This window comes from Egretta garzetta, unplaced genomic scaffold, assembly GCF_000687185.1.
Source record: "Egretta garzetta isolate BGI_Z169 unplaced genomic scaffold, ASM68718v1 scaffold299, whole genome shotgun sequence".
NCBI lineage: Eukaryota > Metazoa > Chordata > Aves > Pelecaniformes > Ardeidae > Egretta > Egretta garzetta.
The window spans coordinates 1,334,653-1,361,147 of NW_009260696.1; the positions used below are offsets into that span (position 1 = coordinate 1,334,653).

Genomic DNA, 26,495 nt, shown 5'->3' on the forward strand with positions numbered 1-26,495 from the left:
ATTCCTGCAGAAATTTAGTTCAAGTCTTAAAATATTTTTGGCTTTGCAGATGCTGAAGTTACTTTTAGTTTCATAATTTTTCCAGTATTAAATGAAGGTTAATATCAGTGCGAGAGGCTTCCATTTATTCCTCCCAATGAAGATGAACAACAACAAAAAACCCTCTCTCTTTTTTCATCAAAATCTTTTCAATAGTAATGGAATAAACATTGGTTTCTACAAGCAACTTCATTAAGGTAATTTGCTTGGGCTGAAAACACATTCAGGCTTCTGGCTTAACAAGGCATTTTTTGTGGAGCGCAGGGAAGGAGTGAGCGTGCAGGGACGGGACCGGGGACGGGAACAGGGGCAGCAGCTCCCTGACATCTTTTTAGCCATCTTCTCAGCACACTGCCTGTGTGGGGACTTGGCTTTTATTTGGAAGGAAAGAAAGAGAAATTACTGTTAGCAGAACTCTGCAGGGAGAGGAAAAGCACTCACTGAAATGTACATATCGGACTATAATGAGAAATATTTAAAACTGTTTGTTTTAGATAACCCCATTATAGCAGTTCCCTCCTTAACTGCGTGTTGGCAAATGATACAAATTGTTCTTCCATCTCCATGCCCTGACATAAATATATTGTGTCTCCTCTGGGCTCAACTTAATTAAAAGTATCATCAGGGGTAATGCAGGTGGAATTTGTGCTGAAGGGGAAATTTTGCGGATGCTAATGTATGAATGAGCATCTCCTCACCTTGTGAACCTGGGACGGTCAGTGCAGCCACCAGCCGTCTGTATTAATGTGCATCCCACCTGCCTCAGGTTCTCCTGCTCAGACCGAAGTGTTTAAAATGCACATGTAAAATCAGAAGGCAGTTCAAAGCTGGTGCTGATGACACAGAGAGGAGATACTATTCAATTCCAACAGGTATGAAGCAAATTAAGCTGACACATAACTCTCTGGAAAGGCAGCTCGGTGACTTGCTCCATAGTATGTAATCAGTTACCTCCTAGTGATGCGGCTGGCTCGCAGGGGCTCCCCGCTACGCTGCTGGGAGATAACTCTCGCAGAGGTCAGAGCTCCTTTGTCAGAGCATCCTGCTAAATGCAGTTCACAGGTGCAGTAAAACACCCTAGGGTGCACTGGTTCTGTGTTGTGTTCGCTGCCTGTGGGTGCTGGAGGCGTTTGGCCATGGACAGGATTCCTCAGAATAAATTTATATGATGTATGCACGTAGGCGCTCCTAACCATCTTATTTATTATTGGTGAGATACAGTTTGAGCTGCCTTCTACGTAAGGTGAGTAGAGAACTTGTAATTCCTCTGACATGCAGCGCTCGCCAGCACGATCTCTGTTTTCCTTTCCAGCCCCCGGGCCGCCCGTGAGGCTGGTGTTCCCCGAGGTGAGGCTGACATCCGTACGGATTGTTTGGCAGCCGCCGGAGGAGCCCAATGGAATTATTCTGGGTAAGAGGGAGCAGCAAACCCAGGGCTGGGAGGAGAGGGTTGGAAAGCAGAGCGAGCTCCGGCTGTTGGGTTTTTCTTCCCCTTGGATGTTGGATTAGAAACCACGCATAAGCAAGTCTGTGGCTAAAGAAAAGATAATATGTCAGTGTCAGCTGAGAGACATGGTACCCTGTGGTGAGGAGGAAAAGTCTGCCTAGCTCCATGGTGTGTGTTTTCCCGAGACAGAATTACATGTCATTCACAGCGCTGTGTTTGAATTGTCATCTCTCTTCCCATCTGCATTTGGGTTTGTAACCTGTTTGGCTGGCTGTTGGGCAACCTGCCCGTTGAGCTGCAGCAGGGGAGAGCTGGAATTTCCCCTCTTTCCCCCCCATTTGCCTCTTCTGAGCATGCCCATCATTTTGTTTTCATGTGTGCTTCTGTTTTATTGCTTCCTTTGGTTAATACTGTCAGGTCACAAGGACTTAACTCATATTTGGCTTTTCATCGAGGGAAATAGGGGCAGCAAGGGAGGATAGACATTCATGAAAAACCTTCTTACCTTCCTGCTTCCATGGCTCTTGGGTTGCCATTGCAACGTGTACACCAGTAGCTGCTTGTACTTAAATTGTGAAGACTTTTACAATGTACAAATCCATTCTTGCCTCTAAAATTAAAGTAGCTAATAGTTACCCAGAAATTTTGTTCCCCGATGATGCTAAGCACATTTTACAGTAGTTCTAGCTGGCGAGTAAAGATTTGTCTCTCCATTGTGGAAAAAAAGAGAAATTAAAACTTTTGGGTTTTGTTTAGTTCTCGGTCTGCCAGGCTTTTCTGCTTCGAATTACATTGCAATATTTCCTAAAGCCTTCACTGTTGGGTGGAGGGTGCCTACTCCAAATGCTGCTGCGTTGGTGGCATCCCTGTAAATAAAAGACCCGTCTTGCATTGCGTTTAAATCTTGAGTCAAGAACTCCAAGTGTTTGCTCAGGTGTGTAGTTTTCCAAAGTGCTCAGGGGGTGATCCTGATGCCTGAAGATGTGGGGAAATCCTCAAATGGGATCCGAGGGGAGATGCTGATAGGATTTTCTGAGCACGAGAAAGAGCCTGTGTGAAGCTTGGCAGTGGTTAGCTGTCAGAGACAGATCCATGCAGGGTTTCTCGGCAGCTCAAGGAAGCTTGGCTTCCAGGTTGTCTTGTGGATGTGATTTGTTGCTTTTTTTTTAAGGAACTGTGTGTCCTAGAAGCTTGCACTCAGTAGAGATTGGGATTTGAATCACAGGATGTGGTTAAGGAGAAAAAAAAATCATTTGATAGAAATGATGAGAAAGTACAAAAGAGATTTTGCTCTCCCGACTGTGTTCCAATGTCTCACGTTGCTGCACTTTGTCAGCCTTATTTGCTGAAGTTGCAAGCTCAGTGGAGTAGGAACTCTCTTTTATTTTGTTTTTGCGGAGTGCTCTGTGCAATGCATCCCCTTCTCCGTTGGTTCTTACTCATTGCCACTACGTTGATGGAAAATCATTCAAATGCAGCGTTGGAAGGAAAGGGGAAGGGTGTCCCTGAAAGAATGCTTGGCATGCTTAGTGTGTAGGCTGTTGCTTCCCATGTCTTGCACGGTCCATTCCCGGTAACGCATGTAACTTGGCTTTTTTGCAACACTGATGGTGTAACTGAGTAGGTTTATGACCCATTATTAATTCCTGCCCTTTTTCTGCAGTGCACTTCCAGGTCAGTCAGTCCCTGTTTTATATGTACAATATGGTTTTTCTTTTTAAGTGTGATGATTCTCAGGTGCCTTTACTGGTTTTCATCTTACTGATGCCAGACCGTCTCTCCTCATTATCAAGACCACTTTAAATGACACCCTTGTCCTCTGAAGTGCTCCCAACCACTCACAATTTGGTTTCATTTTTGGAGCTTGCAAGTAGACGGGCAATTCCATCAGCCAGGTCATTAATGAAAATATTGAACAGAACCAGACTCATTCACGAGGTCTCCTTAGGGCTTACTTAATATGTCCTCCCAGTTTGTTAGCAAACTATCGACACAACATTCTGAACTCTGTTTTTGTAAAGTGTTCAAGTCAAAATGTGTAGTATTTTTCTTAGATTCTGTTTCTCTTGTTTGCTTTTGATGGGGCTGTGTGCAACCATATTAAAGCTGTAGTTAAAGTCAATGTGGATCATATCTACTCTTCTCACCTGGCTAATTACACTGTCAAAATGGAAAATAGATTATTTGATATTTACTATTTGCTCCAGACAAATACATATTGGCTGTTCCTTGGCACTTTATTATCATCATAGATGCTTCTATGTTGACTCATATATTTTTCCAGGATCTTTCTGGGTATTGAACTTTAGCTTGACTTGTCCATAATTCCTCTGGTCAGTCTTCCCCCGTTTTAAAAGATAGGGTACTCTGGTTGCCCTTCTGTAATATTCTGGGATGTCACCTGTCCTCCACACGTCCTTGAAGATAATCACTAATTATTCGGAGATGGCTCTGGCTAGTTATATGAGCACTGCAGGGCAAACTTCATCAGGCCTTTCTGACCTGATTACATCTAGCTTAACTAAATATTCGTTAACCTGTTCTCTTTTCTAGTCTACGTCCCTACTTATATCGTTGTCAGGTTTAATTTGTGTTAAGTACCTAGTCAGCATCAACTTTTTTTTATGTGTGAAGATGAAGCAACAGAAGTATCAGCCTTCCGTTCTCTTCTGTCTCGCCTGTCTTGTGCTCATCTCTTCTTCCCACGAGCTGACCTGTCCTCCTGTCTCACGGATTTCTAATGTATTTATAAAACCTTTCTCATTGCCTTTGATGCCCTTTAAGTTATAACTCACTTTGCACTTTAGCCATTCTGATTTTGTCCCTACATGCTTGTGCTGTCTATTTATACGCTCCCTTAGACCTGTGTCCTGTTTCAACTTTTGTCCAATTCAGTTTTGATTTCCAGGTCATTAGTGAGCTCTGAATGCAAACATACTGGCCTCTTAACATCTTTTGTCTGCATTGGGATAGTTGTACCTTTTTCTTGTCTCTTTTAAAACCATCAGCTAACCTGAATTCCTTTTTCCCTTAGAATTCCCTCCCAGGGGGATGGTACCTGCCAGTTCCCCCAGTCCACCTTTTTGAAATCCATTGTCTTTATTTTACAGTTCTCACTCTTTTATTTTTTCAACAGTAGAAACATTGAGGTTCCTGGAGGAAGTAGTTAGCTGCCAATGTCAGAGAGAAAAAGTAAAAATTACTCATGCTGGGTACTTCTGTGATCTCTTCTAAGAAGTGAGGAGCGCTTCAAAAGTAGATAGAAAACAATGCATAGCATTCTAAGTAAATGCTGCAAGTTTGTGGGTTTTTTCCTGTAGACCTTTTAAATCTCATGACTGTAAGGAACTTGCAGAACACCATTGAAACTACCACAGTCAAGTGCACTGAAGTAGAGTTGTTGGAAAAAATGAGTTAACATAATTTTGCACGGTGTCCTTCTATTCACTAGCAGGGCTGGAAAGAAAAAACACTTGCTTTGCAAGAGCAACTTATATTCAGAGCCTTTGAACTAATGTTCCTGCTCTGCTGGCTTTGTCCTCTGAGTATACAAGCACCTTTGCAGCTAACATTTTTGTAATCTATATCAAAACATGTTCTAGCATTTCAGAGAGAGATTAGCAGGATGAAATACTGGCAAGCACCAAGAGGGAAAACCACTTGTTTGTTTGTTCAAATATTTTACTGTAGAAGACTGCTAGATATTTCCATTTCTCCTTTTGGGAATGTTACACTAACCATGTGAGGCTTCGCTCTGTTGTCTTGTCTGCACTCAGTTCAGCTAGCACCCAACGTAGTTCCTTCCAACACCGTTAAAGAAAAATGATGCATTAATGTGCACATGTGCAATTCTAGTTATGGGTCTCCTCTGAAAATGAGAGCTCAGCCCGCTGCGTTGAGCTCTGGAGCCCTCAGCACAAGAAGGACATGGAACAGTTGGAGCGGGTCCAGAGGAGGGCTACAAAAATGATCCGAGGGCTGGAGCACCTCTCCTATGAGGACAGGCTGAGAGAGTTGGGGTTGTTCAACCTGGAGAAGGCTGCGGGGAGACCTGATTGCGGCCTTCCATTGCTTAAAGGGGGTCCGTAGGAAAGATGGGAAAAATCTTTTTAGCAGGGACAGCTGTGACAGGACAAGGGATGATGGTTTTAAACTGAAGCAGGGTAGGTTGAGACTGGATATAAGGAAGAAATTCTTTACAACGAGGGTAGCGAAACACTGGAATGGGTTGCCCAGAGAGGTGGTGGAGGCCCCATCCCTGGGAACATTCCAGGCCAGGCTGGACGGGGCTCTGAGCAACCTGATCTGGTTAAAGGTGTCCCTGCTCCCTGCAGGGGGGTTGGACTAGATGACCTCTAGAGGTCCCTTCCAACCCAAAACATTCTGTGATTCTATGATCCTTCCAGGCCCTGGTTAGTATTCCTCATGGTATCCTCGTATTTAGCATTTACCTGAAGCTTACTGCAAAAGACTGTAAGAACTCCAGTGAGAATTAGAACCAAAATTGGATGTAATCCATGTTTGCAAATTCATATTTTGATCATAGACTGCATTTGCACACCCGCTGGCCCTTAAACAGATAAGCAGTAAAATCAACAAACTGGATTGCTGCTCCGCTAGGCAGACCGTAACCTCCCAATATCATTTGGCTTTCCCTAAGTTCTGTGACAAATTAATAAGTGTTTGTATCTCTGCTGCACCATGGCCTGCATGAACGGGTGCTGTCAGTTCTGAAGGGCTTTGTATGGTGATGAGCTTGAAAGCTTTTTTATATTCATGGTGTGTTGGCATCTTCCTGCCTGTTTGCTTTGGGGAATCCACTGGTTTCGTTACAATGACCTAACATTTAACAGGCAGTTCAGACGGTTGCCATTTATTGCGTTCAGAAAGCGTAGCTCATGCAACTGCTTGCAGTTGTGCAAAAAATACTTTCGGAGATGCTAACGCAAAAAAATAAACCCAGTCTCAAAGAATAAACAAACTCCTGAAGAGCTGATCTTTCAGAGCTTTTTTTATGCTGTTTTGGCCTGGTGAAGCACGGAACTCCCAATGGCAGAAGAGATTTCGGGATCTAATGCAAGGGAGGGCGGGGCAGGAAGAAAAATTAAGAAAACAATATGAATTCTTCTTATTGACCATCCAGCTACTTCATATTCTGTAAGATATTCCTTTCCCAAAAAAGTTTGCTCTGATCGCCTTTTAAAGATTTTACTTTCATTCATAACCTTTTATTTTTATTTTTTTTATCTAAGATATCTGCAACATCTTGTTGTCATAATCCAGTAAGGGAAGGAAGCGTCCTTATTCCTCCACTGCAGCAATTACAGTTACTGCCTATTATAGCCCTTGAGCATACATTAATTTCTCTTTGAACACTTTCCATTTACCTCTATTGATTTGCCTCGTTTGATTTCACTTAACATTTCCTGTCTTCTCCCATCCCTTGTTGCTGAAATTCATCAACTTAATAATTTTATCTTTTTGATCTTGTGTTAGCCCTAATTATTATCCAAGCTGTGGTTTAAATACTGCATCTTCTGTCTCACTCAGGAAAAAAAGAAAAGTGATGCTTTTTATGCCAGTATGCATCCTGGCTGTCCCAAACTGTCCGAGGGAGAAGGTGACGTAGGAGATGAAAATTAAGATATTGGGTATCTCTCAGGGGGGTGTAGGTAGCAATAAGAGCAAGCTGAGTTCAGGTGCAGAGGTTGGATACGTACCTTTGAGTCAGACCAAGGGAAGTGTGGAGTGCCCGAGGAAATATGTAAAGGTGACGGCTCTGGTTGTGTAAACTCTGCCTGAGATAGCCAGGAAAATAGATATGTACCCAGACGGCCAGCCAACGCGGCAGATGCAAGAGAGGACAGTGAGGGCTGATACTGTTTTTCACAGGGATGCATTGAAAGGGAGTTTGCAGAGCCTGTCAGGCTGTGACAAGCGATTTGTTCTTTCTCATGGCTAAATTAGTTTTTACACTAGCCAAGGAACCACTCTTGTGTAAGTTATTGTAATGGCCTGGATCTGTATGTGTTCCTTTGCCTAATCTGAGCATGTTTGTAATTGGCTTTCCAGCATGAGTACCACCATTTAGCAGCAAATAGTTATCTTTCTATTCCCCCCTTACATTTTAACTACACTTTATATTTTACAGAGGTTTAGAAAAGAGAGGAAATTGCTCAACAAGGATGTGTCCCAGATATCATACTTATCTTTTAATAACTAGATAAATCAACTTTTCTATTCTTTTAATATTCTCTGTTTCCCTCCAGGTCTTATTCTTTATGTCTTATGTCCCTTTATCAAACTTCTTTAGCCATCTTAGTTGCTTCTTCCTTCATCTTTTCTGCTGCTATAAAAATTTCCCCAGTGCTTTTCTTTGACTATTTTTCTCCCTTAGTGAGATCCTGCACCGGGGTTTTCACTCCCACGTTCTTCACATCCATATAAACAAAAAAAAGAGATCGTAGTGTATCCGTTCCTTCTCCCCATTGCTAGCTGTCTTTCTGTAGACTTTAAAAAAAGATCAAAATTCTATAGTACTAAAGGTACAGAAATACTTTGGTGAAATATATTGGACCAGTAATGGGAGAGCTGGTGCTGTGGATAAAAGGCCGAGTTTGCAGGAGGAAAAATGAAATGTTCAAAGTGTAAGACCCTAAGACTTTGCTGAGATCTAAGCGTGCTCAGGAGCTCTGAAAAATCAGGCCACTTTTTATCTCGTAGTCTAATGCTCTCCACCCAGCTGTGGAAAAAGTTGCTGTAGGAATACGCCTGACATGCCGACTGCCGCGTTGTGTGAGGGTACCCAGCAGCAGGAGCTGAGCCCGCTCGGGTGACGGGAGCCTTTTGCTGCTGGTGCCCATGTTCAAAGGTGGGCGCCTGGAACACGTTAAGGCACTTCAGTGAATTGGCTCTGTACCCAAACCTGTTTGTAACTGCAGCCGGCGCAACTCGGGGTGAAGTCAGAGGTGCTGGGAAAAGCCAAGTCACCCCTTGAGGTGTCAGCGCAATCAGATTTGTACCATGCGAGGCCGCTATGGCTGTTGCCCCACATCCCCTAGCAGCTGCCCAAGAAAAAAAGGACAAGGAAACACTGGTGTATTGTCAGCAGCACTGTGAGAGCACACCAAAATGAATACCATCTGTATCCCAATGACATTCCACTGCTCGTGGCAGCGTGCACCACACGCAAGTCTGGCATTCGTTCAGGGGAGTGCAGGAATTCTGCCTTTCCTGGGAGTGGGCATGTAGCAAATGTTGCATATTCCCAGTGGGAAATAAACGTCACTGATTTTGTTTAACAGCCACAGGTAAGATAAAACCCTCGGTTTTCATGCACTGACCTTCACGAAGGAAGCGCCGCCAGGTTTGGCTCCCCTTGTTCTTGTTACAGCCAAAATGCGATGGGAGTTCAAACTCTAGCTGGGATATTAATTCCAAGAGAAAGAGATGGTCTCAGGTGCTGCAGACCCCTTTGTCATTTGGAAGATGAGCAGAGGGTTGGCAGGATCATGTCATGACTGTTTTGGTTTTAGCTGGTTTGATTTGGATTTGTTGGCTGCCCTCTGCCCTGTGTAACTCCATGAAGCGTTTAATCATACAACTGTATTCAGCTTGGGCAATAAAGCCCCACACCAGTTCTGGTATTAATTGATTTTGGAAGTCAGCAGCTGGACTGAAAGTTACCATCGAGCTCCAGAAGTGAGAGCCTGAATCAATTGCTGGGTTTACAGAACGGATTTGAACATTTGGCAGATCCTCTTTGGGGGACAGTTGTTGCTAGTGGTGCGTGAGAACTCTGGAAGCCTTCCTTTGCACAGTTGGATCATTAATAATACAGGCTAAACTGTGAACTCCTAATTGTCAGGCAGGTTGGAATGGGGGTTATCACTTACAGGCATCAACAAAATTGATTATTAAGTGCTGCATGGTTGAAGCAGGACCTCACGGCTTGCAGGCTTCTTCCTCAGGCTGTGGGAAAGGGCGGCGATGTTGAATGGCAGGAGGAGGATGCTTTTATAGGCGGTTCTGGCGCTCGCTGTACAGCTGCAGGGGAGTGGGAGAGCTGAGAAAAAGACAAGTGCAAAAAGCAGGAGCAAGTCTTTATTTGAGTGGTATGAAGGCTGCACGGCTGGGGCAATCCAGCTGCTCTGCAGCTGAAGAACCTTTAGATTGAGCCAGTGGTGAAACTGTGAGTGGGCAGAACAGCAGGTGAGCGTGTGTGCGCGTGCATGTGTGTGCGTACGTGTGAGCGTGTGTGTGCATACGTGTGAGCGTGTGTGCACGTACACGTGCGCGTGTGTGCTTGGGTGGAGAGCCACAACAGAGAGCGTTGCCTTGAACCGGCTCGGTCAGGTGGCACAAATTGCACAGGCTCTGTTTGTTCCTTTGCCTTTCCGAAAAGGTACCAGTAGGCTCAGGAAAAATGAAACTGGTTTTGTGTTTTGTTGGTATAAAGGATGGAAAGCGAATGTGGCAGACAATATCGAGTACACCCTTGTGTGTGCCACTGTGCATGATTTCCCTCGTAAGGTACGGCACCTGACGGGGGGAGGGCTGCCATACAGCACAACTTTATAACACTAAAGGAAGTAAATTAACTTTGTTCTCAGATAAACAAGTAATTATGACAAACTAATAGTTTTGTGGCTCTTTTGTCCCTGCTGGAAAAAAAGCCCTAACCCTTTTTCTCTCTCTCGGTGATGCTGCGGTTTCAGGGTATCAGATTGCCTACCGTCTGGCCAGCAGCAGCCCTAACAAGTTCACGACGGTGGAGGTTGGCTCAACGGTCAGGCAGTTCACTGCCACGGATCTCACCCCTGAGTCAGCATACATCTTTCGGACATCTGCCAAGACCAGGCAGGGCTGGGGGGAGCCCCTGGAAGCCACAGTGATCACAACAGAAAAAAGAGGTAATGCTTGCAGCCAGGGGTTGAGGTACTTTCTGTTGCATGCCTTGGAGCCTGTGCTGCACTCGAGAATTTTAATAATAGGCTACAGCCCGTACACCTCCTCCTTCTCACCCCATAAACCTGCCCCAAACCATAGCAACATCATGATTTGAGAAACCTGGTGAGCAAGACAGACTTTTATGAGACACAGTTCTTCTAACCTGCCGGGCTGTTGGAGATTGATTTTCCATCAGCTGCTATATTGGCCATATGCAGCCTCCTTCTGCAGTCAGATCTTTTTTCAGCACTCTCGTTTTCTAGAAGGATTGCAATCTTAAGAAAGTAAGTGATGGATGAATTATATTGATTAGGGAACGCAAAATGAGAGGCAGTGATGTTGCAGGATTTCTCCACGGCTCCTCCATTGTACCTTCAGCCCTGACCTAATGTGTTAGTAATTACTCTGGTCTTTCACCACCGCCCACTCGAGCAGAGTGTTTGCATCTGGATCGCCCAGAATTTTTCGGCTTCTTGCATCAGCCATGAAATGGTTATTTGCATTCTAAATCTCCAATCAAGTTCTGTTCTGTAGGGAACCTACTTGAAGGAAGCAGGACTTACATGTGTATAAATGAAACCAGATGCTTAGATACCAAACCTATCAAAATGTGAAAGACACAGAAGGTATTATAGAATCTGCTCTGCATCATTGCTTGTTTCTTAATGCTTTGGCTCGAGTAACTGCTCGATTCTTCAGTCTTAGAACAGATCTTTAGAGCTGCTAGTTAGAAAAATCGTATTTTCTACTTGTGCATGAAGATTTTATTTTTTTAATTCAGAGCTAAAGAGAATATACTGGTAGAGAACAGGAGTGTGGGGTTTCCTCTGGGCTTGTACCATACGCCATGTTCCACTGCAAAGCCTGTATCTGCTCTCTTGAGCTGGCAAAGTCAAAACTAGCCAGGGTAACCTTACCAGCACCACTCCCTCGTGCATCACTGGATTTTGTCCCACGTGCTGCTCTGACCCAGTGTGCTGTCTGGATATTGATCTTTAAGAAAACTTCTCCCTCAAAAATTAGAACCACGCAACTCCTGTGATTTATAAAAATCACAGTTCAGAGAGAAGCACGCCTCAGCAGGTAACTAGGGCAGACCTCCGTAGACGTCTTCCAACTGTTGTTAGCACTTTTGTATGTGCTTGTGTGCCTGCTCTTGGCTCTTGCACAAGTCTTGCACTATAATCCAACCAATTATATTTACTTTAGTTCTTAAAATGTGCCTACTAAGCGTTCTCTAGTTTTAAGTCCTTTCTACACCTTGCAAATCATTTAGTGCAAGAGTAAGGATTTCCCATGCTATTTGCTTGCAATGTCTTCCTTATTATTTTCCTATAATGCTTCTAAGAGAGGACATTGGCCTGATGTTCAGCCACCAGCAGTGAGGACCTGTGGGGCTCATTTCAGCTAATTCTGGCCTGTCTGGTTGGTATTAAAATTCCCACTGGCAGAGCTCTTCAGGTCATGTGCAGCCTTCCCAGTGCATAACAGTGCAGTCCTCAGAGAAAGAACCTCTAGAGCTGTATTAGGAAACGTAAAGTGCCTCTACTAAAGATACTGTCCGTCAAAGAGATTTATCAGCTCAAGGTTTCTTCCAACCCTGTCTGATTGCTGTCAGAGTGAAAGTTTAAAGTCCAACATGTGGAAGTTTCAAAAAAAAAAAACCACCGTGCCCAATAAAGTGAGTACTCAAAGCTCAGAGCCTCTCCTTTTCAATAAAATGTACTCAGATTTCCCAGACCCAGCTGTTGCTGGATGCACAATAGCTCAAGGCAGAACTCCCAGCTCCGCTGCAGGAACTCTGATCCCTCGTCGCTATCAATGCTTTAGGGTTGCCTTGAATAGGCAAGTCGCAGTTATAAAATGAACCCTTTCTCTTTTTGATGGATGGCTCTACTGCGTCTCTATGCATGCTATGGAACCAAGTCCCAAGGCACTGACAGTTAACTGAAGTGATCCCATATGTAACGTGGAGAAGGGAAGAATGTGTAATCTCATATCAGCAAGATTGATATGAGGAAATGATGAAGAAATGTATCCAGTGCGGCGATTCTGCTAACGAGTAAATAAGCAAACCTGAAACTTGTGTACATGACAATAAATATTCTAGAGTGAAGAGATATTTAATTTCCATTAATAAAAATGCATTTAATATCCTTGTAGTCCTTGATACTAAATTAGGCAGGCAGAAAAATTCCCTTAATAATTAGAAAAATTGGTCACTCTTGTCCTTTTAAATTCTTTGGATAATCCCCAATACAAATCTTTACATTTTACAAGGATACCTGTGGTTTACAGATCCCAAGTTGTGTTGTAGCTGTATTCTCCAGAGGTGGCTCTGTAGTGCTTTGAATCTACGTAGTGGCCTGATACCCTTTGGAATGTCTAACGCCAGTGGGCAGGGCAGAAATGAGTCAGGACATGTAGACGTAGCGAGAAATTAAAAGTAGTCCATGGAGTCCTACGGCTTGGCCTTACATTCCTGCACAAACAGCTCACCTGAGCATTTGCCTGTGGTTACATTCCCATAAATGAACTCTTTATACTAATGGTTTTGTACAAACAGTCAGGAAGTCTGTCTTGCAATACAGGAGATTTTAAGATCTCCCATTAGCAGCAGAAGGAAACCCACTCATGGGAGACTGAGTGCAAGGTCTGACCTGCCCAAAACTGCAAGCTGGTTAAAGCTTATCAGCAGAGAGTATTAAATCCCTGCACGATGCTCTCTTCCTCTGATAGAATAACCCTGAATACCTGTCTCAGCCTGTCAGTGTAAGGCATTGACCTTTTGCGTTGTACTCTGGCTCACAGGCTGCTGGCACCGAGGGCTTCCTCCAGCTAATAGCTTACAAGTCTTTGGGCACTGATGTCAGCAAGAGCGTGTGGCAGAGAAATGCCAAAAACGTATAGGAAATGGGTTTAGGGGATGGCAGGGAAATGAAGCGCTCGCCATACAGAGCTGCGAGGAATCGGGCAGGCAGAGGTGTGTTTATGGAAACAAGTGCTGATGAAATTGAATTGAATTGCTTCTCAAAAGCAAGTCACTGCGGTGTCTCCAATCAATTTCTGCTTTATTACATGCCACACATTTTAATCAGAATCAATAATCTTCATGATAAACAATTAAACAATTATTCCTCACTCTGTAGAGTTTCTCTATTGAAATCGATGGAGTGTGGAGGCACAGTGACGGGAAAGGAGATCTATATTGAAACAGTTGGGGACTGGCATGCTTACACCTGCATTACCGTCCCCTGCCTCATCTAAAAGGTGCACGGTTAATTACTCTGGAGAGACCTCCCTCAGCATTGGCACTGCCTGGTTTGACTTTGCAGGTTCAAGGTTAGTGAGTACGAAGGGGAGAATTGGGGAGGCCTGGAAGTGAACTGCAGCAGGTACTCAAGCCCCAGCTCCCAGCCCCAGCTCTGCACTGTCTCCAAGCTGGGGTTGGAAGCAGCAGCGGGAGCTGCCGATGATTCCTGGGTCCTTGCCAGAGAGAACGGATGCAGGAATTTAGGATTGGCTCTAAGTCATGCGTTTGGACTCTGCTACACACCAGCCTGTTCCAGTTCATCCCTTCCCTTTCTTCATGCCTTGACTGGGGAGCAGCCGGTGGAAGAGGATGCTGTGCAGCACAGAGAGAACACAGTCCCATGGTACCAAGTAGTAAGCACAGGTTAAAAAGTGAACTAGTTTACAGGCAAATTCTGTCAAAAGAGCAATTGCAGCTGGAAGCATGACTGAGTGTCATTAAATAATTCCTTGGTTTGCTTGGCTGCTGGTCCTAGTGGTTCTTCCTTAACCTGCCAGACTGACACAACCCGCCCAAGACTGATGTCTGTGCTGGGGAAGTGTATATTCAGTGGTGACCTTTCATGCAGGGAGATAAGGGTTGGTTTTACTGCTCTTCTTTGCAGTAGAAGGTTAAGAAACGGGATGGCTTATATACTTCATGGGGCAAACCCAAAAGCTCAGTCTCCTGTGGCGTTACCACTATGAAAATGCAATCAGGCTGTCACATGTTATGTTACCTTGAATTTCCTCTCAAAGCAGTACCAAATTATGGCTTAATTGCAGAACGACCAGCACCTCCCAGGCAGCTGATGACCCCCCAAAGTGATGTGTCGTCACGGAGCCTGCTGTTGAAGTGGGTCCCTGGAAGTGATGGATCTTCACCAATACGGTATTTTACAGTACAAGTGCGAGAACTGCCAAATGGAGACTGGCAAACCTACTCCTCTTCCATCAGCCACGAGGCTACATCCTGCGTTATTGAAAGGTACCGTATGATCCCAGGGCAGCATAGGAATTCCCACACTTTCCACTTCCAACAGGTGGGAAGCCAACGCAAGCATCACTGAGCTTCACAGTCTTTTTGGGGGAGAGAGGTTAAGTGGGGACACTGCTCCCATTTTAGAGGTGGCGTTATGAACAGCAGTTGAGAGATTTGCTGAAGGTCATGCAATAAATCTAATTAAAGTTGGATTGCAATGCATCTTTTTGAAGCCCTTCCTGAAAGCTCAGCACGGTAGATAACGCTACTCAGGCTAAACCATGTGTAGCTACACAATGCTCTGTAAAATACAACTAGTTAAAAATCCTTTCAGTGGTGACTGATGTTAAAATCCACTCTCAATGCTGCATTGCAATTATCTCTATATAAGCTTTTCCAGATGAAATGAGAAGCATTTTTATCTGTATTTTCCATACTGAAGTTTATAGATAGCATCAGAATATTTAAACTTTGTTATTCAGGCTTCATTATATCCTCAGCGATGCTGTTGTAATTAAAGTCCTTGTAACATCTGTGAAAGCAATTGAATCTCCGTGAGGAGGTACTTGTTTTGCTGTCCATTTCCTCTATTGACCAGCTACTACAAATCAGATTATTTCTAAAAGGCCACGAGCTTTTGGACAATCAAGTATTCAAAGCATTCAGACACAGATTTTTCAGGTCTGTTATAAAAACATCTGTGGCTATGGTATATGGCAGGTCACTGGTCATGTGCCAGATGATACAGATACGTCGCTGTCCTTTCATCTAACTGCACAGAAAAAAGAAAACTTGACAACTATACATCCAAACATAGACCTGATTCATTGACCTTGGAGGTGTTATACCCAGCCTGAATTATACCCAGTATTTTTCCAGTCAAAACCTGTAAAATTGAGGAAACCAACTATGTCATTTAGACTTGACATTGGCATTACTGAAAACAAAAGATGATTCAAATTATTCAAGTTGCTATAGGCAAGTAACAGTGTCCTAATAGGGTGGAACTACTGAAAAGATTTCTTTTCCCCCTTGCTAAAAGCATTTTCCTGTGAAAGTCCTGAGGAGTGGTACATGTGTGATGCAAGACTGCATTATCCCTTGATGTTTAAACATTCCTTACAAGTAACTTTACTTGGGTTTGTAGTTAGTGTTACATCTGCCAGCTGATGGCTAGACACTACCAATTAATTAGCTAATCCCCCGTAACTTACAGATCTGCATTTCTCGCCTCTGCATGTGACTCAAAAGGCAGCCTCCCCCACACCTTCTCCCTGCCAAGCCAAGACAGAAGAATCTTTGCTAAGGTTATGTCAGCTGGAAATCACTCTTTGCATATCTTAAAGCACTGCATAGATAAAAGAGCTGCAGGGAACCTGTTGTTACTGGCTTTATTAAAAAATCCAGGTAATAGCATTAATTTGAAATTCAGTAGGAATAAAACACACTGATCAAACGGCATGGTCTATCTAGAGGATTAGTCAGAAGGCTGGTGCTCTGAATTCCAGTGCCTGCTGTGCGCTGCCTGACCCTGGGCATGTTACCTGCCTCTCTCTACCTGTCATCTCCATCCGTGCGTTGAGGATGAGCTGACCCACAGATCTGCTTTGAAGCTATCTCAGGCAAAGCACCTTGAAAGCCAGGTTTTGCATAGCCATGCAAAACTCAGATAACAGCACATCTTGTCCTTTCCAACAAGCCCCAGTCGTAGGCTGCTCCATGAACTGCAACTTCACGGCTGTTTTCTGGAGCCCAGTTCAGCTATGAATCCACGCGTGTTTTTGGGAACTCAGGCCAATGGAAATCTGAGGAGATGCCGATGGCAGCGAGGGTGCGAACGCCCCCGTGTCCTGAGGAGGCTGGGGGAGGCTGCAAAGAAAAGGCGATGTGGAGAAGAGAGAAAACTGCTCAATGGCTTTAGGTGCCAATGGGCGGGTTCTCTGCAGAGGCTTGTTCTGAAGCAAGTTCATAGAATCATAGAATCGTCTAGGTTGGAAGAGACCTTTAAGATCATCAAGTCCAATCAAGTTGTGATGATGCGGGGAGATTTTATCCCTCAGCCTTATTTTTTGTATTTCACAGCTTGAACCCATTCACCTCTTACAAACTGCGAGTGAAAGCAACCAACGACATCGGAGACAGTGACTTCAGCACAGAGACCGAAGCGGTCACGACTCTGCAGGATGGTAAGCGAGGAGGAGAGGCACGCTGGGGGCATCGCCGTTGGGATGTGTGCTTCTAGGTTTGCTGGACCCGCTGCAATATGTTCTCCCTTGGGACAGTGGAGTGAAAATTCAACAGCCAATGCAGTTTTGTTCATGGGAGATTGATACAGGTAGTAATGAGATGTGGCTGAATTAATAACAGGCAGCCTTCAGTGTCCTGCTGTGCCCTCTGATAATGAATCATACTTTCAGGAGTCTCAAAATGGAATTAAACTCCATTTGATTGGCTTCCAAACTCTGCACTAACCATTATCTTTGCAGAAATTGAATAATTTACAAGAGATCATTAAAAATAAATGTAGAACCACGCATACATTTAAAGAAGTTTCTTCAATTGTTTTCACTCACGGTCCACATCGGTCTGCAATATGGCAAAATTGCTGCGGTATCAGTAAGAATATGAAGCTCCTGGAAACATGAGCATTTAATCCTGCAGATCAAGGCTAATAAACTGTGAATGACATTGACAAGGCTTTTATTTTTAGCCTTAGAGATCAACTTCTAATTCCTTGATTGTATAAAGTCAATGCCTGAATGCAGAAGTAGCTCTGATGCCTTGAATGGAGAAAGGAACTCTGCAAAGTGTGAAAAAGCATCAGTAGTTACCCTTAGCCTGGGAAAGGGGGTAATACTGGGATACATATACACACACACACACACACATATATATAGTGCTAGGAATTAGCCAGTATTTAATAAAGTGCAAGGAATGCCTGGTTAAATATGACATTGAGATACAAAAATAGGAAACAGTTTTGCAAAGGAATGTTTAAAGAATGTGATCTTGAGAAAAACAGAGGGCAGAGCTCAGGAGTATCCGAAGTCAAACAAGAACCCATGTAATACTCGAATAATGTGCCTAGCAGCCTTTTAAAGACATCCTGGCTCTCCACCTTCCTGAACAGCGGCTGCTGTATCGGTGCAGGCTGTAACCAGTACTAATGAGGCAGCACTGACTCACTGTTTTGGAATTTAAAATTTTATTTTCAATTCTCTTTGAATTTAGCCACAGTGAATCCAGATTTGTGCTTAGCCTCCTCGCAATACAACAGGGAAACACTGTGAAAGCTTCTCACCTCCTTAACAAACCGAACATTTATTCTGCTGAGCAAACCCGGTGCTGCCACTAGAGCATTGCACTGTGGAGGGCTGTCAGCTCCTGATAAGCCTTCCCTTCGTCGTGTTTGAGCTGCTAAAGTGTGTGTGTGTGTGTGTGTGTATATTATGGACCGTGGGCACAGGAATGGGTTAAGGCGTGGTAAATCAAGCTATCCTAACTAAAATAATCTGTGAATAAGTGACGCAGGCCCCTAAACCCAAGGTGGGCTTGCCCCAGCTGTGGCAAAAATAGCATGGAAAATTTGGGAGCAGTTTGCTCGCACTTTCACGCGTGCACGCAGCTGGTTTGACTTCCTCTCGAATGTGTATCCAGTTGTTTGGGAGCGGCTGGCACGCTGCAGCTTCCTCCAGATTTACACCCTCAGCTTTTCCCTTATTCCTGCTCAAGTTGCCAAGGCTGCAGGTAGAGCAAGGGATGTATGAGAAGTGCCTGGCTTCTGCCAGGATTGCAATGTCCATATCCACCGCGTTGCTTTTGAGACCCGCCACATGGTAGCTGCGATAGAGGATTTTCTTCAGCAGCGAAGAAAGAGAATCTGATGAGTAAAAGCTGCCATTTTCTACCCTGTTGCTATCGGTGCTTTGGTTACCTTTTTTTCTTGTTTAGTTCCAGGTGAACCGCCCAGTTCTGTGTTAGTAACTCCCCACACGACTTCATCTGTCCTTGTGCAGTGGCAGGTAGGTAAAATGAAAATATTTGATGTTTATAGAATAATTTTTTTGGTTGCTTTGACTTGTTGACCGTAATGGTACGTTGCAAGGGACATTTTCCCAAGCTGGCAGTCTTGTAGTAAAGTTGAAGGACTGCAGCTGCTTCCTTATTTTCCTGATCTAGGTATATATTTTAGTGATGGATGGAAATTTCTGGCGGTTGCTTTTACTTTGTGCCCCATGAGGGAAAGCTTGGGAGGTAAAGGAGTTTCTGTAGCGATGGCCAAGATCATTACTTGTACAGATTCTCCTGGCCTTTCATTTATATCAATAGACGTGCATCTTTACACTGAAAACATTCAACAGAGAGCGGCACCGGCAAAGATCAGGTAATCAAAAGCTCGCTTTCGTTCGCATCGCGTACTGCCTCCTTCAGCCGCTGAAATAATCAGAAGCGTACGCTGAGCCCGAGATCCTGTTCGTACCTTTGAGGAACTCCACATGCTCTTTTGACTCTTTGAGGGCTAAAAATTGAGATTTCTTCAGAGAAAAGAAAGGAAGTTCGAGCTCTCCGTAATATCTCTGAGTTGGATGTGAAAGTATTCGTGCCAAGTCTGCGTTTTATATAGGCATTTCCTCTGCTTTCCTTTATCGTTCAATACTGGCCTCCTGGGAGATGCTGGAACATTTTGTGACCTGGTGCCTGAGGCTTCTTTTTGCAGAATGAGGGTTAATAGAGGGAACCCAGTGGGGTACTGCACGTTATCCGTAACCTATCCTGGAAAGCCTCTGCCCACCCTGCTCCCGAGACAATGTCCCCCACACCTCATAAGGATAACTTTGGACAGATTGCATTACAGTGAAAAATGTACATACGCGTTTACAGTACAGATGGGGCTCCTTGCATTTTTGGAAAAAAATATAAGTATGAGGGTCTGTTTATTGCTATGCAGCAGCACTTTAAAAATATGCCTGGCTTTATTGCTGGGTGGCTGGCCCAAGTTCACACAGCATAACACTAAGCAACATCATTGCTTACAGCATGTTGGACAAATAGAAGACGTGTTGAACAGTTTTGCCAAAGGAATTATGGAGAGATGTAAATCTACTGCCCCACCTACAAATAAAGCCCACAGTGAAGGAAAAAAAAGGTATCCAAAGAGAGGACAGAGAGGATGCGAGGCATGATGTACCGCAGAAATAAACATTCCCCCAATTGACTGATTATTGGCGTGTAGTTAATGTGAAATAGGTGGTTGTTTAGGTAATTGGATGCTTTTTATTTCATGAAAATGAAATGGAGTTCTTGTGCCAGAGCCATCTCAAGGGAGTTGTGGGCGATTATATGTCATTACTACATGTATATTAATAGGTCCTGGTAATTCAGCCGTACTATATTTTTCAAATAAACAAAAATCTTCAAGTCCCACAATAGCCACCAATTAAGAGGAAGTTTCACAGCAGTGTCGAAGAAATAATGTAAACTGAAAACAGCAGTCAAGCTAAATGGGAGAGCAGATTTCCAAGCAAAGCTAAATTTTTAACTTTGAGCTGTGTTAATAATTCACAAAACAAACTCTAGATGCACTATCTGTGCTTTCAGCTGCTTGGTCCAATCAGTCCATTATTTTTAAATTTAAAATAGGAAGAAAATAAGTAATTTCCATTGAGGTCTGCTGTTTTAATAATGCAAGGTTATTTCAGATGTTCCGGGGGATGTTACAGTTAACATCGGGATCATGTACTGTTCTGCTTCTACCTTAGAGATAACAATTATTCAAACTTACATTTTAGTCTTTTTTTTTTTTTTTTTTTTTTAAGAGCACAAAAATGTTTCTCTTACTTCTGTACAACATTACGGGCTGCCACTCATAATCATTTTACCTATTTCAGCACGTCCCTCAGGCCTTCCTACAAAATCCTAAATAATCCATTACATCAAAAGCAGAGTTTTGCCCGTGAAAGACAGATAGGAAGGGGAAGACCTGACCTTTTAGCAGAGTACCCTTTTCGGGAAAGAATCATCATTTCCATGGCAAGGAGAAAGACGCTTTTCAAGCCATTTATTTTCTGAGCTTTCCTGTCCTAAATTTAAAGGAAGGAAAAAATGGAGAATCACATGAACACATAAAAGAGCAATGCTTGCTATCAACAAATCAGTGTTGTACCATGATGAGGAATTAAGCTTTAGCTGTTAGGCAGTTATATGGCAGAGCAGGGAGTAACAGGCTCTTTCTCAGCTTCAGCAGTGTTTTCCTTTCAAGATTCTGTAAGATATTCCACCTCAACTTTTTAATTAAAAAAAATAATATTAATAGTCAAAACAGGGAAATGCATTGAATCTTTCCAAAAGCACCTTCCTTCTTGGTAATAATTAACTGAAATACAAATCTGTGTAATGTTCACAGTATTTTTTTCATTGCGTGACGCTTATGTCCATGCTGGATAAGCTTTGTTTTCACGCAGCCTCCCTCTTCCTTTGCGATGATGCGCTCCAGACGTACCCTGGTGGGACGGTGCCTCCCTTGGCCCCGTCTCTGGAGAAGGCAATCCTCATGCTTTGTGTTGTGCCTCCTCCATGCCAGGGTGGAGTGGGGCAAGGCCACTGCTGTGCTGTGAAGCCCTTCTCTGCTAGGGTACCATCAGAGCTAAAGCAACTCCAGTACAATACAGAAAACAAAAGAGGAAAGTCAGAGGATCGGAAAAGAAAAAAAAAAAAAGATCATGACAGATAGACTAGTCATTGCCAGTAAACCTTATCTCATCTTCACCACCTTGTGGAGAAGAACGTTTCAGCTGGTCCATGAGCGAGCGTGCTACCAGGCAGCCCTGGAGAAGGCTGTCGCTTTGTTTGGGCTATTTGCTCAGTCCCTTGAACGAGGGGCTCAGACTGAAACTAGGAAAGGCTGCTGTACAAGAGGGTGATTTATTTGCCTTGTAAAATGGAGTCTGAGAGGGAATATGATTGCCCTTTTTAAAATACATCACGGGAGTAAACACCCCATAGGGAGAAGAATAATTTAACCCAAAAGGCAATCTTAGCACAGGAACAAACGGTTATAAACTAGCTATGAATTATTTAGATTAGAAATTAAATGAAGGTTTCTAACCGCCCATGTAGCGAGGCTTGGAACAGCTTTCCAATAGGAATACTGGGAAGCAGAAAAATGAGTTGTTTTCTGGTGGAAGTTGCTCTCTTTGTGAAAAGGACTTCAAGAAGCTGACTTGGTGCAGTCTCGAGGGCCTAGTCCTGATGATTCCTGAGGTCCCTTGCAATCCTGTATTCCCAGATCATTCTGTGGTGCAAATGCTAAACGATAGTGAAATGTGGTCGGAGCTTCTCCAAAGGATGAAGCACAGTAATGAGAATGAAACAATGATGAATGAGGTTCTCCAGCCATGCAGAGCAAGAACAGCAAGATCTTTGGGACCATTTGGATTGCTTTCAGCAGGCTCTGGGCAGGACAACTGCAAAAAAAGGCAGCTTCTTTCAAGAGCAGTTTCTGCTCCTTTTCCTGGTAGCTGTGTAGCTTTTTATTCTCTGGTTCACGTAATTTTCTTTTCTGGTTTCCATAAACTGCCATTTTTCTACTTAATTCCCTTCAGCCCTCACCCAAAGCAAAGTCCTTTGCACTGAGATAGGACAGCCCTCTCTCTCCTCTTGCCATCGTAATGAAGTAATGGAAAATTCTTGTCATTTCTGGAAGCAGAATGCTAGGTTATTACCAAATATCTTCCTCCTTTCCTGTAAAAATATCCTTACTTTCTTCATTAAAATGACATGTGGTATTACCTTCTATTGTAACGGCGTTTCACACCAGCAGTTAATTTTTCCACAATGGACAGAATGTTTCAGTGAAGTTCTCAAGACTGCTAGGGATCTTTCTGGATTAAAGGCAAGATCATCATTAAAATCCTTTTCATTTATACTTTCAGCCCCTTAAATTTCAGTACAAGAATCTTTAGAAGATAAATGGTTCAGGGCATCTTTTCTTCTCTGCAGTTCTTAGCCTGTATTAGACTCATGAAAGTAATTTTTTTCCCAAACACGAAGAATCCCTTTGCTTGTCTCTATTTAAGCAAGTCATTCAGACAAAAATCTTCTTTTCAGTGTGCTGGCTGTATATCTGTATCTGAAGGAAGATGTGAGGGGCTGCTGAAGAATCCTTGCTGAGGTATTGTATCTTTGAGCATCTTCCAGCATGATGCAGAAGAAAAAAAAAACCTCATTTCTGAGCCAGCCCTATGGCACTACGTACCCTACTGCTCCAAGCTGTTCTGGAGGAGACCTGGGTTTGCCTGTGGGACTGGACCTGTGCAACATGCCAGAGTCCATCATACTGTGACCCCTCTCCAAATGCCTCTCTGAGGCTATTAGACCTATTTTCATCTTCCTAATTAAAGCCAGAATACACCTATTCTTTGTTATTTTCTCATCCATCTTTCAGTAAAATAATGCCAAATGAAGAACGTTCTATAGAATCATTTGGCTCAAGAAGACCTTTAAGATCATCGAGTCCAACTGTACCTGTCCACTACTAAACCATGTCTCTAAGCACCTTGTCTACCCGTCTTTTAAATACCTCCAGGGATGGTGATTCCACCACTTCCCTGGGCATCCTGTTCTGGTGCTTGACAACCCTTTTGGGGAAGAATTTTTTCCCAGTGTCCAATCTAAACCTTCCCTGGCACAGCTTGAGCCCATTTCCTCTCATCCTATCGCTTGTTACTTGGGAGAAGAGACAGACACACCCTCCCAGCTCCCCCCTCCTGTGAGGCAGTTGTAGAGAGCAATGAGGCTTCCCCTCAGCCTCCTCCAGGCTTAACACCCCCAGTTCCCTCAGCCACTCCTCATAAGAATTGTGTTCCAGACCCCTCGCCAGCTTCGTTGCCCTTATCTGGACATGCTCCAGCCCCTCAATGTCCTTCCTGTAGCGAGGGGCCCAAAACTGAACACAGTATTCAAGGTGGGTCCTCACCAGCGCCGAGTACAGGGGCACGATCACTTCCCTTGTCCTGCTGGCCATACCATTCCTTGTACAAGCCAGGATGCTGTTGGCCTTCTTGGCCACCTGGGCACACTGCTGGCTCATAGTCAGTCAACTGTTGACCAGCACCCCCAGATCCCTCTCTGCCAAGCAGCTTTCCAGCCACTCTTACCCACACCTGTAGCGTTGCGTGGGGTTGTTGTGACCCAAGTGCAGGCCCTGGCACTTGGCCTTGTTGAACCTCATACAGTTGGCCTTGGCCCATGGATCCAACCTGTCCAGATCCCTCTGTAGAGCCTTCCTACCCTCAAGCAGATCAACACTTCCACCCTTCAAACTTGCTGAAGGTGCACTCAATCCCCTTGTCCAGGTTGCTGATAAAGATGTTAAACAAAACTGGCCCCAACATTGAGCCCTGTGGAACACCACTTGTGACTGGCCTGCAACTGGATTTAACTCCATTCACCACCACCCTTTGGGCCCGGCCATCCAGCCAGTTTTTTATCGAGCAAAGAATATGCCTATCCAGGCCATGGGCAACCAGTTTCTCAAGCATAATGCTGTGGTGTCCTCCAACCATCACATCACCCACAAGACCTTCTCTGTTCGCAAACAACAAGCCCAGTGGGGCGCCTTCCCTAGCTGGTTCGCTTACCATTTGTGTCAGGAAGGTCTCTTCCACACACTCCAGGAACCCCCTAGACTGTTTCCTTTCTGCTCTATTGTACTTCCAGCAGACATCTGGTAAAGCGAAGTTCCCCACAAGAACAAGGGCTAGTGATCATGAGAGTTCTCCATGTTGCTTGTAGAATATTTCATCTGTCTCCTCTTCCTGGTTGGGCAGTAATGGTATGAACAGTCCCCAAGGAAATAGCCACTAAAGAAATTCTGTCTTTGACAAAAGAATTTATTTCTTATTTCATCTTGGAAGAAGTGCAATACTGTTTTGCTGTTCCGCTGTTGGTGGCCAGCAACATGCATTTTCAGGGACATGCTTATTTATATTCAAGTTTCTGTGGACCAAGAAGGAAGGGAGCTTAGCTCTTAGTGTAGTGCATCAGGTGTCAATTTTTAAGTAAAGAGCCTTTTGTAATTGCCACAGCTGAAGGAAATCATCAAAGTTGCCTTTAACCAGTGTTTTTCAAATTGCACAGTCTTTGAGCCTGTATATTGTTAATGACTATTTTCACCAGAGAGCCCCATGTCCCTTCATACAGGACCGGTGTCAGCTATTGCCCATCGTGATGGATGCTTGTTGCAATGCACATCTTAACAAGCCTGTTCTTAATGCAAATGTTTTTCAGCCACCCAAAGTTGAGAGTCTAAATGGCTTGCTGTTGGGATACCGGATCTACTATCGGGAGCTGGATTATGACACTGGACCTGGACCAGAATCCAAAACCATCCAGAACCCTTCAGCTTTAAGAGCAGAGCTCACACGTAAGCCTGTGGTTTGGACCCTATAGTATCCCAGAATGGTCGTTACACCAGACACCGTCTGCCCTCTTGCCCCATGGAAATAACACACAGAGTCTAAGAGTGCTGGGGATAATTTAGCTTTTACACGAGCAGGGTGAAGCTGCTGAAAAATGTTAATAACTCCGATCAGCATTGCTTGTAACGGTGCACTCTATGCCAGCGTGTTTGAATTGATGGTCTGTCCCCCACGGATCCTCCGATCTCCTGCCTTTCCGCCACCTCCATTTCATGATTACCCTGGCATACTGTCTTCTGCTGGCAGACAAAAAAGAGAGGCTTCATTTTCCTCAGCTGGGAACCTGTTTCTTTCTTGCTGTTTTTTAATAGTTTTTGTAATTGACATTTTGTTTTTCTTTTTGTGGTATAAGGAAACAGCTGAGGAGAAATCTTAAACAGAATTTTTAAAATTTCAAAGCGCTTGCCCCTATTTTGGAAGAAAATAGCAAAAATGAGCAAGAATTTTAAGGTGCACAATTGCCACGTTAGTGGGGGTTTTGACTTGCATGGAAAGAAGGTGGAGGGGGAGAGGAATAACAGAAAGATGAAAAGGATTTTCAGACAAAGGCTGGAAGGGAAATCAGAGGGAAGAATAGGCAGAAGAAGATGATGGGAGGCAGAGATGTGAACCTGACAGATATGGTCCAGCAGCGAGACGTGCTCACAGGGGGACCAGCTTTTGTCCTGTTCCATTTCAGTGGAATATTCAGAGTAAGATAACGCTCGCTCTAAGAGCAGCAGAGTAGGGGTGAGTGAGACTATTTTAATATTGTGCATCACCTTCCGCATTTCCCTGAACCCATATAAGTGCTTTCTACAAAAGCAAGTGTAATTTTGGGGGGAGTATGGAAAAAGTGGATGCTTTACATATAGCCTAAGCACCTAACTCTGACCTCACCTGTATGGTCAGTGCTGAATGCGACTTCTCAGACTGTACAGAGTTCTAACCAGGATGGTGTGGAGCCATAAAGCTCCTATAGGTGCAGGTATGCATAAGCTTTTTTTTCTAGACAAAAGCTGAATGACTGCCTGCATATATGATCATGAAAGAACGACTTTGGAAGCTCTCTGGTCTTGCAAGCCAGGGAGCCTGTGAAACCTACTGGTTTCCTCTCTTCCCTCTTCTTGGCTGGCCCTGCAGCTATGCTCCTAATAGCTGTAGATAGAAAAAATCATGCTGTACCTCTCCAGGGAGTTGAGAGAGAGAGAAAGGGGTGGAGGCAAGTGCATTTTAAGATAAATTTCCCTCTTTCTCCTCATAATGTGACAATTGTCACCTTAGTACACCTCTGTTCCTCACTGACCTGTGGTTTTGCACAGCTTAATAT

General features: G+C 44.0%; 1 protein-coding gene across 2 annotated transcripts in view; it reads left to right on the plus strand.

Annotated features, from left to right (window-relative positions):
* SDK1 (sidekick cell adhesion molecule 1) overlaps positions 1-26,495 on the plus strand; it is a 419,730-nt gene that overhangs the window by 347,127 nt on the left and 46,108 nt on the right. For both annotated transcript variants that reach the window (XM_035901353.1, XM_035901352.1), the window contains 6 exons: positions 1,352-1,450; positions 10,204-10,398; positions 14,513-14,714; positions 16,791-16,894; positions 18,660-18,730; positions 24,996-25,131. In XM_035901353.1, coding sequence (XP_035757246.1) covers positions 1,352-1,450; positions 10,204-10,398; positions 14,513-14,714; positions 16,791-16,894; positions 18,660-18,730; positions 24,996-25,131 — 807 coding nt within the window. The remainder of the gene's footprint in view (positions 1-1,351; positions 1,451-10,203; positions 10,399-14,512; positions 14,715-16,790; positions 16,895-18,659; positions 18,731-24,995; positions 25,132-26,495) is intronic.